This window comes from Macrotis lagotis, chromosome 1 (genome assembly GCF_037893015.1).
Source record: "Macrotis lagotis isolate mMagLag1 chromosome 1, bilby.v1.9.chrom.fasta, whole genome shotgun sequence".
Taxonomy (NCBI): domain Eukaryota; kingdom Metazoa; phylum Chordata; class Mammalia; order Peramelemorphia; family Peramelidae; genus Macrotis; species Macrotis lagotis.
Genome location: NC_133658.1, coordinates 864,311,936 through 864,328,959, shown reverse-complemented (window position 1 = coordinate 864,328,959; position 17,024 = coordinate 864,311,936). Strand labels below are relative to the sequence as shown.

At 44.0% G+C, this 17,024-nt stretch overlaps 1 protein-coding gene across 1 annotated transcript in view; it reads left to right on the top strand.

Annotated features, from left to right (window-relative positions):
- ZDHHC18 (zDHHC palmitoyltransferase 18) overlaps positions 1–17,024 on the top strand; it is a 34,075-nt gene that overhangs the window by 1,011 nt on the left and 16,040 nt on the right. Inside the window, exons 2-3 of the mRNA XM_074218009.1 lie at positions 5,421–5,581; positions 16,026–16,175. Of these exons, the coding sequence (XP_074074110.1) occupies positions 5,421–5,581; positions 16,026–16,175 (311 nt within the window). The remainder of the gene's footprint in view (positions 1–5,420; positions 5,582–16,025; positions 16,176–17,024) is intronic.

Here is a 17,024-nt window from a genome sequence, read left to right as displayed (position 1 = left end):
GGTCATCTTCCATCCCTACCCCTCTTGCCCCCTTGGGTCATTTTCCATTCCTTCTCCCTAGGGTTCCCTTGGGTCATCTTTTATCTAAGTCATCTCCACCTATCCCTCTGCCCCCTGGCTCCCTTGCTTTTATCTACTTTTATCTCTACTTTCTCTGACTCCCTTGGGTCAGCTTCCATCCCTACTCTACCCGGCCCCCTTGGCCCACCTCCTTCCATCCATCCCTTCCATCTTCTATCCCTTTTTTTTTAAAGCTTTTGCAAGGCACTGGGGTTAAGTGGCTTGCCCAAGGCCACACAGCTAGGTCATTATCAAGTGTCTGAGACTAAAATTGAACTCATGTTCTCTGGACTCCACTGCACCACCTAGCCACCCCCCTCCTATCCCTTCTGGCCTTTTTGGGATGATCCCTCCTTGACCCAATCTCCTTTCTTTCCTTCCCCTCCCCCAATCTTCTCTGACCAGTTCAGTTCCTATTTTCCTGCCACCCCCTCTGCAGCCCTGTCTTAGTATTAGTGCTATCTAGGGAGGCAATGAGCCACCTCAGGAGATGGGGGGTTCTTGCCCCTCATTGGAACCTCAAAAAACCCCTCAATGAACACTTCTTGGGGAGGCTGTATATGTGAAAATAAATGTAGATAGGGGTTAGATACATCCAACTCTTAGTTTCTCTTGTTTTTAACCCCATCTTCTCCAACCCCCTCTTGGTCCCTTTATTCATCTTCATCCATCCCATTTGCCTCTTTTACTTGTGTTGACCTCTGACCCCTTTAATTATCTCCAATCTCTGATTAAACTTTCCCTTTCAATTATTTCTCTTTGTTATCCTCCATTCTTTCCTTCCCTCAAAAAGAAATTCATCCTCTTTCTTTCCAACTCTCCATCACTCCTTTGTTATCTCTGTGTCTCTCTAATCTCTCACAGATTTCCCAGATTCCTCTTCCTCTTCCTTTTCCTTCAGTCCCCTTGGGCTTCCTTGACCATCTCTCCTCTTGTCTTCTCCTGGAATATCCTAAGCCATGATCAGTCTTTTCCCTGCTCCCCAAAGTCTTCCCCAGTCTCCCTACTCAGTATTCTTTTACCTCCTCTCTGGTTTTCCCAGTACTAATTCTTTTGTCTCATGTAAGCATCTCCCTAGATCATCCTGATTTACAAATAATGACAAGTTCCTGTTATCTTCTTGGGAAAGAACCCACAGTACTTTTATGTGGTTGTTCTTATGGGTACCCAGGATCTTTTTTTAACCTCCCCATGTCTTTGTGGGATAAGGCTGACCTGGGTATTATTACAGTAATTATCCAGCTTATAGATAGGGAAACTAAGGGTAATATCTTCCTAAAGGGTTAGACTACATGACATAGGATTATTTTTCTATATTAACCTCCTATCTGGATCAGTGCTACCTTTTTTCTCTCCTCTCCCTCTCCCTTCTTCCTTCCCTCCTTTTGATATCTTTTCCAAAATCAAGAGTCCTCATCAACACTCCATCATTATCTCTATACATGACATGACATTCTCCATTTTACTCTCCATTATATTCTCCAGCACCATTTATTAGCCAGTTCCAAATTTCACTTGGGGCAAAGGAGAGAGAGAGAGAAATTACTTTCTTCCTTATTCCCTAACATGAAGTAGTTTCCCTTCTGTGTTTTTCCTTTCCCTTTCCCTGCTAAGCTTGGGGAAGATAATCGCATGGTATTGTGAGAAGAGAATGTAATGTGGCAAGAGCCCTGTCTGTTCTAAGTGGGATCCTCAGATCTATTTCATAATAATTTCATTTTTTCCCCCAACATGCCCACTTATAGTGACTGCAGAAGGGGAGGTGGGGAGACAAGCTGTTTCTTTTTTTAGCTCCTTTTGAAGCAGGTTGGGAACTTAGTTTAGAGGTACCTTCAGGTTGGACCACCTACTCCATCCACTTCCTGCTGACAGGGGAGGAAGAAGATAAAGCATTCTCTCAGATCCCTTGGAGATGCCTCTAGAGCATAGGCTGTCATCAGTGGTCCTGGGTGTGGCAGAGTCCCATGGTTTTAGAAGATAGAATTTAGGTCAGACAATTTAGATAGGGAATTCCCTTGGGTTGGTAAACATCAGTATTTTATGCCTACTTTGCCTCAGACAAGAATGAGACCAAGAAGTTTGGATATGAAAAGCTTATGGTTTTTGTTTTCTTTGCTTCCTGATTGTGAGATGAAAGTTTGGTTTGGGAGTTTGAGGACTGGATCAAGAATTGCTAAGCCAGCAGGGGAGGTTGCTATTGCAGAAAAATGTTGGTCATTCATATCAATGGTGAGAACAAGGGTACACTCAAAGAATCATCATATTATATGATCATTGAAAGGAGTCATGAGCATATAGTCATTGTCAACAGCATTGGTGAATGATTTCCCAGTGTCAGTGGTATCACAGGAAAAGAGAATATGTCTCAGAGTTGGGGGACCAGATTTCAGTCCCGCCTGTGCCACCAATAAGCTATATGAACAAAATAGATTTTCTCAAATGTAAAATGAAGAGGGTTGGGTGACTGCATTTGGGATTTGGAGGACCTGGGGTCAGATCCTAATTCTGCCATTTCTTACATGTGTGATCTTGGCCAAGCCATTTCTGCTTTCTAGGCCTGTGTTTTCCTTATTTATAAAAATGAGCTCTGAGGTTCCTTCTGACTCTAAGCCAATAGTCCTTTGAATAAATGATTCTTCCCAGCTTCAAAGCTTACTCAGTCCCCCAAGATAGCTAGTTTATATAAATTAACTCCCTGGAGAAAGAGAACATCCAAGTCATCCTTCTTCTTGCAATGACATCAATACCAGATGACTGTGGGATTGTACTTCTCTCAATGAAAACAGGTCCCATTGGGGCAGCTAGGTAGTGCAGTGGATAGAGCACTGGCCCTGGAGTCAGGAGTACCTGAGTTCAAATCCAGCCTCAGACATTTAATAATTGCCTAGCTGTGTGGCCTTGGACAAGCCACTTAACCCCATTGCCTTGCTTAAAAATAAATAAATAAATAAAGAATAAAAGAAAAAAAAGAAAATAGGTCCCAGAATAGAATCTGACCTGCTCAGATGACTTATCTCTGGAAAACAGGCCCTCAGGGTAAGCAATGCCATCATAATTGTTGGTACCTTAGGGGATATGCCCAGAGAGCAAGCTGCCTGCTTCCTGCCACTATAATGATACACTTATATATTTATTTGACACACATACACATTTGTTCTCTCACTATCTCTCTCTCTCTCTCACACACACACATACACACACTCTAGGGCATATTTATTTATTTTTAGATTTTTATTTTCAGTTCCTTCACTTTCCTCTACAGGCATTGAGAAGACTAGAAATATGATGCCCATTACACGTGATGTCATGTAAAACATATTTCCATAATAGTTATGTTGCAAACAACAACCAGAAAAGCAAGAAAAATAAAGTGAAGAGCAATATACTTCGCTCTACTCCGATTTCATTGATTCTTTCTTTGGTGATGAGTAACACTTTATATCATGAGTCCTTAGGAAATATCACCAACATTATATTGATCAGAATAGCTAAACCTTTTACAGTTGATTATTGTTACAATATTGCTGTTACTGTATACAATATTCTACAGGTTCTGCTCACTTCACTTTGTATCAGTTCCTGTAAGTCTTATCAGGTTTTTCTGAAACCATCCTGCTCATCATTTCTTATGGCACAATAGCATACCATCACAATCAGATACTATAACTTGTTCAGGCATCCTCATTTGATAGCTTTCCCCTCAATTTTCAATTCTTTGTCACTACCAAAAAAAAAGTTGATGGAAATATATTTGAATATGTGGGTCTTTCTCCTTTTTTTTCATTGATCTCTTTAGGGGTATAACCTAGTAGCAAGTATTGTTGGGTAAAAGAGTATGCCCAAGGGGCAGCTAAGTGGTGCAGTGGATAGAGCACTGGCTTTGGAGTCAGGAGTACCTGGGTTCAAATCCGGCCTCAGACACTTAACAATTACCTAGCTGTGTGACCTTGGGCAAGCCACTTAACCCCATTGCCTTGCAAAAACCTTAAAAAAAAAAGAGTATACCCACTTTAATGACTCGGGTTTAGTTTCAAGGTACTCTCCAGAATAGCTGGACCATTTCAATGGATCTCCCCCAACAAAGGAACTCACCTTTTACTGAGGGACACAACATGTACCTTGATCCTTCTCTGGACAGAATCTTCTATGTTCTCAACTGTGGAAGAAATTCAGAGTTTAGCTTTGATGATGTCCCTGTCTTCATGGAGCTAACAGTCTTGTACAGGATCAGGACGCAAACTCAGAATACATTACATAATATCGCATCTCTGCAGTTCATTAAAAAGTTATACTAACCAGTACAGTATGAAACCAAAGGAGAAAGACTATCACTGACTTGTACATCTGAGAAAGCTTTCTGGTGGAGGCAGCCTTTGAGGTGGGTAGCAAGTGAACAGTTGAAGAGGAGGAAGATGTTTCAGGCAGAGGGACTCAGGTGAGCAAAACCACAAAGGCACATAAATGAAAGACATGTGGAGGAAGGGCAGAGGCTTGTCCTATTTGGCTGTGGGGTAAGAATCCATGGAAGGAAGAACTAGGAAACACAGCTAGATCAGATTATGGAGAGCCTTGAGTGCCAGATCTAGCAGTTTGAACTGCAGTCATGGCTCAAATTTTGAGAGTACCTTATGGTTTGCAAAGTGCATTATACATTATCTTCTTTGAACCTCACAACAACCCTGGGAAAGAGGGGCTATTACTATCTCCAGTTTGCTGATGTGGAAACTGAGGCTGAGAGGTTTGATGACTTGTTCAAAGTCTGAGAGCTAAGTTGGTGTCTAAGACAGAATTTGAACTTGGATCTTCCTTACTCCAGGCCCAGAAGTCCATCCAGCATAGGCAGTTCCATAGGCGATAGGGAGCTCCTGAGGAATTTGTAGCACAGGAGTCATGTGTTCAGATCTGTGTATAAGAAAGATTCTAGCAGCAGGATAAATGATAGAGGAGGAAAGAATGGGGGCAGGAGGTTGTTAAGTAGTCCAACCTCTCTATGCCAATATGATTAGCTTTGAATACCAAGTGCTTCTTTTGGGATACTCTTAGTTGAAGGATAGGCCCTGAGCCTAACTAGACAATGGCCAGAATTGGGATTTTTTGGAAAACTTCAGCATTAAAGGCTAAAGAACCTTTTGAGTTCTGTCCCCATTTCTAGGCTTTTTAACTTGAAAAGGTGCAAGACTGGAATTAAATGATTTCTGAGATTCCTTCCTGCTCTAAATCTTAGACGATCCTTGATAAGCCTCTTGGTTTGGACTGTGAAGTCTTTCAATAGAAGACCAGCCTCTTTCGAGGTCAGAATGCTGTCTCTGGCCTTCTGGGTGGTGCTAGGTCCATCTGACCAATCTCTCTCTTTGTTGTAGCTGTCCTTTTCTGGCCCGCCACCTGACCCTGGCCATCCCCATCATCGGGAGCATGCTTTTCTTCTTCGTCATGAGCTGCCTGCTGCAGACAAGTTTCACTGACCCTGGGATCCTTCCCCGAGCTACTCCCAGCGAGGCAGCCGCCCTGGAGAAACAGATTGGTGAGGCCTGCCTTCCTTTGTGTCCCAACCTGAGCTGCCCCCTACCCAACCAGAAGCCAGGTGGTAGGGGAGAATAGGAGTTGACCAAGTCCTGAATCCAGGGCAGCTGTTTGGCATCATTGTAGAGAAAGAAGTAGAAGATTCTACTCCCCAAACTTAAAGTCTCTTGCAAAACTTAGTCTTATGTGACTGATAAAGACTACTGCTACGTTTAATATTCATGATACTGGGAAGGAATGGAAACCCAGAAGGCCAGTATGCCTGACTCTCCTTGCATACAGTTTGTGCTCTGGATGTTTCCTTTCCACCCAAGCCTTTGTGTAGTTTCTCTGGGCTGTCAGAAGACTTTGCTGGCATTTTAAACTCCACTGGCTCTGCTTCAGCCTTCTCTGGCTCCTTCCTGCTCAGTGTTTGTCACCTCCAGGGCTTCCTGGAGGTGATTGGTTCCTTCCTCTATCACAGTGGCTTTGAAGTGGACTTGTGAGCTCCCAGCTGCCTCTGGGGAGCCCTGGCGGCCTGGGAATGGTAGGGCATCACACACAGCATCTCATTTCAAGAAATCATTTGGCTCATCAGTGGTAAACTGCAGAGTTAGGTGGAGGGAGGTGAAGAACTAAGTACTGTGCTCTTCCTTCCTTCCTTTCTTCCTCCTGCCCCTCCTCCTCTGTACCTTTGACTGCCCAAACCCAGCCCAGCCCCTCCCTCTTGTTATCATTGTCTGCTCTCCAGTCCTCAGCTTACCTTCCTCCCTTAATGTACTGCCATATACTGTCTCTCTAGGCTCCCCACCTCCACCAGGCCCTACCACACAGGCCTGGGCTCTGTTCAGTGGCTCAAAGATCCTTTCCTTTCATGGCCTGCTGAGTAAAAAAATATGCTCCACCCTCAACAAGGATAATTACCCAGAGAATTGTCAGTGGTCTGTTTGAGGGGGACACTGAATGCCAGGGGTCCAGAATCCTTTAGCTTTCTGTGAGTCCTGAGATATAAGCCCCAGTGTGTTTGAGCAGTTGTGGGTGAGGGCTCTGTCTTCTTTTGGATTACCTTCCAGTTGTTTCCGGACTGCCTTAATATGTGAGGTTGGAGAGGTAACTTCTGGAGTTCAAGATCTGAAGTGTTTTATAACAGCTTAGGTCTTAGGAGACTTCTCGGTCATTCAGACTAAAGATGGGAGGAAGTATAGGATGTGGCCATAGGTTTTTGACCCCACGTGAAGCATGCTTCCTTTAGAAAGGTTCAAAACTTTTGGAGAGGTCAGGGAAGTGTTCTTTGTGGATTGTTGAGCAAGAAGAATTTGTCTTGGTGACCACAAGAAGTAGGTGGGAGCCAGGAGCCCAGTTTCCACAGACAGATTGCTGTTCTAGACACAAGAGTGGTGGACACCACAGTCAGAGCACCTGCTGGGAGAAAGGCCTCCTCCACACTGCCATGTGGGCAGTGACAGGACAGGCTCGGAGAAGCTGGGTCCTTGCCCAGAGGAAACTTTGGTGTATGTAACAACCTAAAAAACTCATGTGACCTTAGGCCAAGGGAATTCTGGGGGGGGAAGGTATGTGAAAGAGATACAAAGTGATTTTTGGAAAGAAAATACCAGCTGGAGGAAAGAAAAAAAGGCCTGACTTCAGATGCTTTGCTTGACAGTGGATCATGTAATTTTGGCCATCACATCCTAACTGGGGACTCATCTGAAGCAATCTTCTCCATTTCCCCCTCCCCCACCCTCTTGGTGCAGCACGTTGCATCATCACAGTCAAGGAGGTAGCTGCCTGAGTCCCAAACTTTCTGCCCCTGCTGGAAGGATCTTTATTTTATTTATTTATTTGTTTATTTTTTTTAGATTTTTTTTCCCAAGGCAATGGGGTTAAGTGGTTTGCCCAAGGCCACACAGCTAGGCAATTATTAAGTGTCTGAGGCCGGATTTGAACTCAGGTACTCCTGACTCCAAGGCCAGTGATCTATCCACTGCACCACCTAGCAGCCCCCTTTCCCTTTTTTTTAGATTTTTTTATTTTATTTTTTAAAGAAAGATTTTATTTATTTTGAGTTTTACAATTTTTCCCACATTCTTGCTTCCCACCCCTCACAAAAGGCATTCTGTTAGTGTTTACATTGGTTCCATGTTATATGTGGATTTCATTTGAATGTGATGACAGAGAAATCATATCCTTAAGGAAGGAAAATAAAGTATGAGATAGTAAAATTACATAATAATATAACTTTTTTTTTTTTCTAATTTGACGGTAATAGTTTTTGGTCTTTGTTCAAACTCCATGACTCTTTATCTGGATACAGAATATATTCTCCATTGCAGATAGCCCAAAATTGTCCCTGATTGTTGCACTGATGGAATGAACAAGTTCATTAAGGTTGATCATCACCCCCATGTTGCTGTTAGGGTGTACAGTATTTTTCTGGTTCTGCTCATCTCACTCAGCATCAGTTCATGCAAATCTTTCCAGGCCTCCCTGAATTCCCATCCCTCCTGGTTTCTAATAGAACAATAATGTTCCATGACATACATATACCACAGTTTGTTAAGCCATTCCCCAATTAAAGGACATTCACTTAATTTCCAATTTTTTGCCACCACAAACAGGGCTGCTATAAATATTTTTGTACAAGTGATGTTTTGACCCTTTTTATCATCTCATCAGGATATAGTCCTAGTAGTGGTATTGCTGGGTCAAAGGGTGTGCACATTTTTTGTTCCAGCATCTTTATTGAGAGATGCCAACCTTCTGCCAGAGTCAGAGGTCAGGGTTAGAGATTGTGCATAGATCTAGGCAAACATGAATTCAGATGTCAGTTCTGAGCACAGCATTTTAGAAGGGACCCTGAAAAGCTCAAGCAACTGTAGCTGATGGTGACCAGTTGGCAAAGGATTGTGACCCGTGTCTTTGTCTTTCAGTTAAAGGAATTGGGGATTTTTAGCTTCCAGCAGAAAAGACTTAGGTGAAGGAGGACATGAAAACTGGCTTTAGATATCTGAAGAGCTATGGTGGGCCAGAGAGCAGCAGTAGGTAGAACTTTCTGAGAGGTAAAGTTGGGTGCCTTAGGAGAAAACTCAAGCTCCTAATGAGAGCCAGGTGTCCAGGAGTAGGCAGGCAGGCTGTCTGCTGGCCCTGAGTACTCCATTTGTGGGGTCTTGGGGCAGGCTGTCTGACCCCCTAGCCATGAGGATGCTTCCTCATTCTACAGTCTAGTCTGAAGTTCCTTCTCATACTGAGATGCCACGATTTCAGTCTTGACAAAGAGCAATAAATACCTTTATATAAAAAAACAAAGGAACTAAGATGTGGCTAATTTTATTTTGTAAAATTAGATGTGAATGCCACGGAACTTGCAGAGGAGGGAAAACTAGAAGCCAAAGTCTTGGGATGGGGAAGTTGTTGAAATAATAAAGCACTGAACCTGAGATCAATCAATCAATCCAGAAGCATTTATTAGATGCTTACTGTTTGCCAGCCACCATGCCAAGCCCCAAAGATACAAAGAAAGGCAACAACAGTTCTTACCTCAGAGCTCATACATCCTAATGGGGGAGACAGCCTGCCAGGAACTGGGGATGTGCAACATATTTACAGTGTAACTGGGTAGTTAACAGAGGAAAGTGCTGCTGGGCCTGAGCATGTAAGTGATATGCTATGTGGTACTAAACCTCTCAGCCTCAGTTTCCCCATCAAAAAAGGTGATGACCTTTATATAGGCATTTGAAGTTTGCATAGTAATTCCCTCATAACAGCCTGGGGATGTAAATACTTCAAATGTTATTTTTCTCAATTTATTAATGAGGAAACCAAATCAAAGAAATTTAAATGACTTGTCATAGCACACACAGCTAGTAAATGTCTGAGGTAGACCTTGAACTTGGCTCTCCTAACTCTAAATTGAATATACTACATCTGCTGTACTAGGTTGCAACTGCCTCCACTCCAAAGTGAAGGGATTGGACTAGTTTGTGTTGTTCAGTTGTGTCCGACTCTGTTGCCCTAAGACTTCTGGGTCATAGCACACCAATTCTGGCCTTGGAGTTTTCTTGGTAAAGCTACTGGAATGGCCATTTCCTTTTCCAGTGGATTAAGGCAAGCAGAGTTAAGTGACTTGTGCAGGGTTATACAGCTGGCAAGTGTCTGAGGTCAGATATGAACTCAGATCTTCTGACAGCAGGCCCAGCACTATTTTCACTGACCTACTGGGGCCTCCTAGCCTAGCTCATCTACCTGCTATTACCTTTATACAATATCATACCTCTTACTTCTTTGCTGTTCCTCATTCTTGGAATGCTTTCCTTCCTTACCCCTTCACCTTCTCAGATTCTCCCCCCCGCCCCAGCTTCCTTCAGGTGTTCAGAGACTCAGGGTCCCCAGAAAATCTAACCTAATGATTCCCAAGTTCCTGAGGACAGGGATTCTCATTTTTTTCTTTTTATCAATACCATCTTCCATAGTGCCTTCCATAGGACTCATGGGAGGCGAGTATAAATTCCTGGTGAATGAATGGTTTCTATAATTCCTCCCCATTCTGATGTTCTGTGTTCTGAGGTCCCTTTACCCTGTGATTTTCCAACTTCTTCACCCTCTGATCTTCTGTGTTCCAAAGTTTCTTCACCCTCTGATGTTCTGTGTTTCAAAGCTTCTTTACCTTCTGATGTTTTGTTCCAAAGTGTCTTCATCCTCTCAAGATCTGAGGTTCCTTCACCCTCTGATGTTCTGTGTTCCAAAGTGTCTTTGTGCACTGATGTTCTGAGCTTCCTTCACCCCCTGATATTCTGTGATCTGAAGTCTCTTCACATGCTGATGTTCTGAGTTCATTCCCCACTCTGTCTCCTCTCTGTTCCAAGCTCCCTCTCATCTCTTAGAATTACATGAGTTTCTGTGATTGGATCCAGTTGTGTGACTCCCCTGACTTTTTATTTATTTATTTGTTTGTTCGTTTGTTTGTTTATTTATTTAGGTTTTTTTTTGCAAGGAAAATGGGGTTAAGTGGCTTGCCCAAGGCCACACAGATAGGTAATTATTAAGTGTCTGAGGCCAGATTTGAACTCAGGTACTCCTGACTCCAGGGCCGGTGCTCTATCCACTGCGCCACCTAGTCGCCCCAACTGCCCTGACTTTTGCAGCAAAGAAGTGAATTTGGTACTGACGCCCAAGTCCTTATGACCTCTGGATTCTGGCTTCCTGTTTGGTGACATTGAGGCCACTGAATGTGGAAATGTTGCCACAACTCCCACATGTAAGAAGGAGGGCAGAAGACACACTGGGGCCCACAGAAAGTTCAGGGCCTGAAGTGACTCAGCACTCTCATGCCAATCCTTGGGTTCATTCAGTTTTATCCTTGAATCTCAACCTTGAGCATCTGATGATGGTTCACATGAGGGTGCCCAGAGGCAGCTGCTCCAACCCCAACATCCCTCTGCTACTCTTATTTATAAGAAATATGATTGAGACTCTAAGCTTTAATGTTGGCTTTCATTGACAACCAATGAAACAAGTGAAATTATTTTCAGAATTAATATGGTGAAGTTTGTTCCCTTCAACCATTTATAATGGGAAATGTTTTCCTGTCTGTTTAGACTACTTAGAATTGTGGCTTTCTGAATGGAAGCCAGGAAACCTTATGTTACAAAATGATCACAAGGAAAAACTTGCAGGGTATCACTCCAAAAGGAGAGCTCCTCTAGCATTTTCTTCCCAGTGCCCCATTTTACAGATGAGAAAACTGAAGCTCCAAGGAAGCAGAGAGACATATATAATAGCAACATGAAGAGGAAAGATTAGCCTTGTCCTGCTTGGTCCCAGATGGTAGAAACAAAAGGCAGGGTTTGGCCCATCAATCTGAGCTGTCCAAAAATGGAGAAGCATAATGGCAGAGTGCGGAGAACAGTGGTCTGGGACTCAGGAATGCCTGGGATCAGATTCTTATTAACTGTGATCTTTGGCAAGCCACTCAACTTCTCTGAGCCTTGGTTTCCTCATATGTAAAATGATTTGATGGTCTCTAAGGTTCCTTCAAGCTCTAAATCAATGATCCTAGGTGGAATTGATTTTCTTTCAGAGGTTGTGATCTCCTTTTCTTTAGAAGTCACTTTATTTACTGGATGAACTCAATAACTTTTGAAGCCCTGTCCAATTCTGAAATTCTGTGAGTGAGCCTGGGTCACTTCTAAGACTTGAGGGCAGGATCTGGTGCTTTCAAGGCTAATACTTTCTCTTAGACTTTGCTGCCCGTAATGAGCACAGAACAGGGGCACCTCCCATCCTTCCCCCACTGTCCCGTCACCCTGTTACTACAGGATCCATGTGACTTCTGACTTTTCTCACTGATTGACCTCAGTGATACCCACAGTTCTTACGTGATAACTCATCTTTCATCCTCCCCCAGACCTCAGGAGCCCGTTAGTTGGGTGTGAAAAAACTCACTTCCTTTTTTGGAGGGTAAGTTTGATGAAGTGAGAAATCTGACTGTCAGAAAGTTCTGCTCTTGGGTTTCGGTTGGATTAGGACATGTTGAGTCTTTTCCTTCTCTCTCTCTCTCCACCCACCTAGCCTGTATCTAGGGGAGGAAGGCCCAAACTAGCTCCTCTCCACCTGGTGAAGACATGTAGGAGGGCCAGCAAAAGTTCATCCTGCAACTATTCAGGCCTGGCCCACTCATGTTCAGGACCTTGGGCTAGGCCCACTGTGAGATACAAAAAAGCATGGCAATTCTCAGCTTGCATATGGGTGTTTGGAGCATAAAAGGCATTTTCTGTCTTCTCAAAGGAGGTTCAGTTCCTAGGGCCAGGTCACAATAGTCCTTTTAACACATAATAGAGGTTAACTAGCGGACAGTAGAACCCAACCATCTTTCCAGTTGCTTCTGGACAGAATGCTCCCTTACTCATAGAGAACCTTCTGCAGTGAGATTGGGATTTTCCGGGGTTCACTAATAGGGTCATAGGCTCATCCCTCTAGGTACTTGAGAGGTTAGTGAGTTCAGCATCTTCATCCGGCAAAGGAGGAACCTGGGACCCAGAGAAGTGATGACTTTGGATTTGGACCTAGGGCCTCTGACTCCAGAGCCAGTGAACTTTCCACTTTATCATAGTGAATGGAGGCTAGCCCTGGAGAGACAGGGTCAAGTATAAGTCAGGGTCTGCCCTTGTAATACATTTTGGTCTTTTTCAATCCAATCATTGCTACAGGGAGCTTCCAGGAAATATGCTGACTGGTGCCTTTTCTTAAATAATTTGCCCAGGGCCATAGATCCAGGATGTGTCAGAGGTAACTGGGAACTCAGGTCTCACTTCTTGGCTCCTGGGATTGTAGACTGAGTAATGGGAGGGACCCTGAAGGCCAGGGAGTCCTGCTTCCTTATTTTACAGATGAGGATATTGAAATGGAGGTGAAATGACTTGTCCATCTAGGAGATGTCTGATGCTACTTATGAACTCAGGTCTTCCTGACTCCTGGCCCAGCCTGGACTTGAGAAATTCTTCAAATTTGGTACCTCTTCCTACGGGCCAGACCCCATCAAGGCAGAAGTACCAGCCTGTGGTCTCCTGAAACTTGTCTAGCCAGTCAATGGAAATGGTATCTCCATGTATTATTAGTACACACCAGGCAGTAGTCTGAGGGGGAGAAGGTGGCCTCACTTGGCATCATGGGAAGGACACTGGGCAGGATGGGAGTCTTTCTGGGAAAATCACTCACTTCTCTGGCCTTTAGTTTACTTATCAATGAGATGATCAAATAGGGTGAGGGGACTCCTGAGAGCCTCTCCATCACTGGGATTATATCTCAGTTGATCCTCACAACAACTTGGGAGGGACGTACTATGTTCTCCTCCTGTCCAGTGCTCTCTCTACTGCACTCTACCTTAAATACTTAGAAGCTTCGAAACACTGGAAAAGTCACTTAACCTCTCAGCCTCTGCTTCCACACCTGTCAGATCTGAAGAGCACCTACTTCTCAGAGTTGATATGAGCCTGAAGCAGGTAATCAGCTTTGGAAATTTTAAAAACTTAAGACTATAAAGTCTTACAATCAAATTTGTTGAAAGGGTTAGCTAATATGGTATCCAAAAAGTTCTTCGCAGAGGCTAGAACACCTGGTCAAGGCTAAGATGAAATGTAATAGAAGTTTAAAAGACAAAAAATCTTCAAACCTACAAATTAGATCTTATCTAATGTCTAGGCAAAATATTGGAAAAAGATGTGGGGGGGCCTCAGGAGACTCCTAACTTTAGCATGAATCAGTGATGATATGGCAGCTATAAAAACTCTTAGGATCTTAAATGGTGTTGAGAAAAACCCAGTCCAAGAAGGCAGGATGAGGGATGGGACAGTCCCTCTGCCTCTTGTCCTGCTCAACCCACATCTAAATTCTCATCTTCATTTGAAAATCATTGACAACTAGAATATGTCCAGAGGGAGAGACCTGGGCCCGAGACTTGTGCCATACATTGTTTGAAGGAACTAGGGTTGTTGATAATGAAGAGAAGGAAAGACTTAGGCAGGTATACTGCTGTCTTCAAGTATGTGAGAGCCTGTTGTGGGGAAGAATAATAATTAGATTTCTTCTCTTTGGTCCCAGAGATGAAAACCAGGAAGTCGGAAGAACAATTAGCAATTGCTAACATTTAGAGCTGTCCCCAGTGGGATGGGCCAGTCCCTTCCAAAGTTGACATTTTTGCTTAGTGAAATTCTTAAGTTGGCGGCTAGGTGGCCCAGTGGATAGAGCACTGGCCTTGGAGTCAGGAGAACCTGGGTTCAAATCTGGCCTCAGACACTTAATAATTACCTAGCCGTGTTGCCTTGGGCAAGCCATTTAACCCCATTGCCTTGAAAAATCTTAAAAAAAAATTCTTAAGTAGGGGCAGCTAGGTGGCGCAGTGGATGGAGCACCAGCCCTGGAGTCAGGAGGACCTGAGTTCAAATTCGGCCTCAGACACTTAATAATTACCTAATTGTGTGGTCTTGGACCACTTAACCCCATTTACCTTACCAAAAAAACCTAAAAAAAAAATTCTTAAGTAAAGCTTCACAGTCTTGGGCCCAGGCATCAAAAAGGATGGGGATGCTGGTAACAGTCATCAGAAGGAAGATTCTGAGAAAGAGTCTGAACACCCAAGTGGATGTTCCTATGAAACACCTGGCTCTAGGGGGTTGGCAGCCAGACAAGCAGTTAGACCTTGAAATGTAGATGGTGTTGAGGAGAATAGTGGTGGGACTATGATGTTAATTTTAATATTCCAATCTATGTGGTGCTTTGATATTTGCAAAACATATTACTTGTGTTATTTGAGATGATAACTTTGTGAAGTCAGTACTACTCTTATCCTCATTTTACACAAGAAGGAAACCGAGGCAGACAGAATGTAAGTGACTTGGCCAGGATCACAGTAGGTATCTGAAACTGGATTTGAATTTGTCTGGTCCTCTTTCTTCTTACTCCACCATCTAACTGCCTCCATTGGATTTGGAAGTAATAGGATCATACAATCTAGGAGTTGGATGGGCAGTTGTCTGGCTCAGCCTCTCTCTCACACATGAGTGACACTGTCCACATAGGGTCACCTCTGTGCTGGCACATGGAGTCTCTGACTTCTCTTCTCCCCCCCCCCTCTCTCTCTTCCCCCTGATTGCACCTCTACAGATTCTCTCATGTCCTTGCCTTCCTCCCATTACCTGTGTCCCATCTTGAATGGAGGCTTTTATTCCCACCACCTGACGCCTTCTAACTTTTCTTGGCACCACTATACTCTCCCTTCTCCAGTCTGCTCTTCATATTGCCAGTAGACTAATCTTCCTTTCATGTAGTGATATCCCTCCTTTCCTCAGGATGCATCTAGAGCCCATGGAGGCTTCAAGCTCCTTGGCCTGGTCTTCAAGTACCTCCCTTCTGGGACCATCCAACCTGTCCAGGTTTGTCTCTAATCCCTTTCCTCATTGCAGTCTGTGTCTTCCAGTCACACCAGAACTTTGCTGCCTTTGTGCTTTTGTCTATACCATGCCCTCTTCCTAGAATTCCCTTCCTCAGCTCTTAAAGACTCTCTCAAATGCTTCCCCTTCCAGGAAACTGCTCCTGAATCACCCTATCAGGAAGGACCTTATCTTTCAGAGCTCCTTCCTAAGTTTCGCACTTTGCTGATGAATGTGTATAATGTTGGGCACTGTAGTCTGTATCTGCATCTTTGCCCTCTACTAGAGAGCAGGGACTAGGTCTTGGCTAACTTTCCATCTTTCTCCAGCATTCATTATGCTCTGCACACAGCAGGTGCGTAATAGGTGGCATCATCCATCTCTTAAGTGAACCTTCGTGTTTCCCAGGCTATAGCATTTTGTTTTGGTTGTTGGTCAGGAGAACTCTGGTTACATGGCTCTTCCCCTTCTCGATAGGCCCTGGGATCCTATTACTAGCTTGGTTTGACTTCCAGTCTCCCCATTTTTCTCTTTTTCCTGCAGACAGCACTGGCAATTCCACGTATAGGCCTCCCCCTAGAACCAAGGAGGTGATGATCAATGGGCAGATGGTGAAATTAAAATACTGCTTCACCTGCAAGATGTTTCGACCCCCCCGGACCTCGCACTGCAGTGTGTGTGACAACTGTGTGGGTGAGTAGACTGGGAGGGAGTCTGGGAGGGAAGTGAGAGGATTTGTCATTACCCTTGAAATTCCCATTGCCAAATAAGGTGATTGTCACTGTTATTCTGTATTATTGAGCTCAGTGCACAAAGCACTGTCCTCCCAATACCACCATGAGGTATTGGTGGCACAAATATTGTTATCTCTATTTTACATAGGATCATGTGGCAACCCAGGGAGGTAATGGAAACTGACCAAAGCCCCTCCAGCCTCACAGAGTGAAGTCTCAGACCCTTGGAGTCTCCTGCCTCCAAGGCTAGTGCCCCTGTGATGTGGGCAGGCCTACACCAGCCCCTTCTACCCAACCCTACATGGTAGAAGAACCAGCGTAGACTCACAAGGCCCCAGTTTGAGTCGGTCTGACTCTGCCAGGACTGGGAAACCATAAGCTCTGCCAGGGATTTTGTTTGAGTATAGTTCAGATTCACTTGGTCACAATCAACTAACTGTTAGGACTTCCCCTCTCTGAAAAGGAAGGGATTAAGTTGGGCCTGGTGCAAACAGTCACTCCTATGGGTGAAGGCCAAGGCATCAGTTCGTGCAAATCCTTTCATGCTTCCCTGAATTCCCATCCCTCCTGGTTTCTAATAGAACAATAGTGTTCCATGACATGCATATACCACAGTTTGTTAAGCCATTCCCCATTTGAAGAACAGTCACTTGATTTCCAATTCTTTGCCACTGCAAACAGGGCTGCTATGAATATTTTTGTACAAATGATGTTTTTACCCTTTTTCATATTCTCTTCAGGGTATAGACCCAGTAGTGGTATTGCTGGATCAAAGGATATGCACATTTTTGTTGCCCTTTGGGTATAA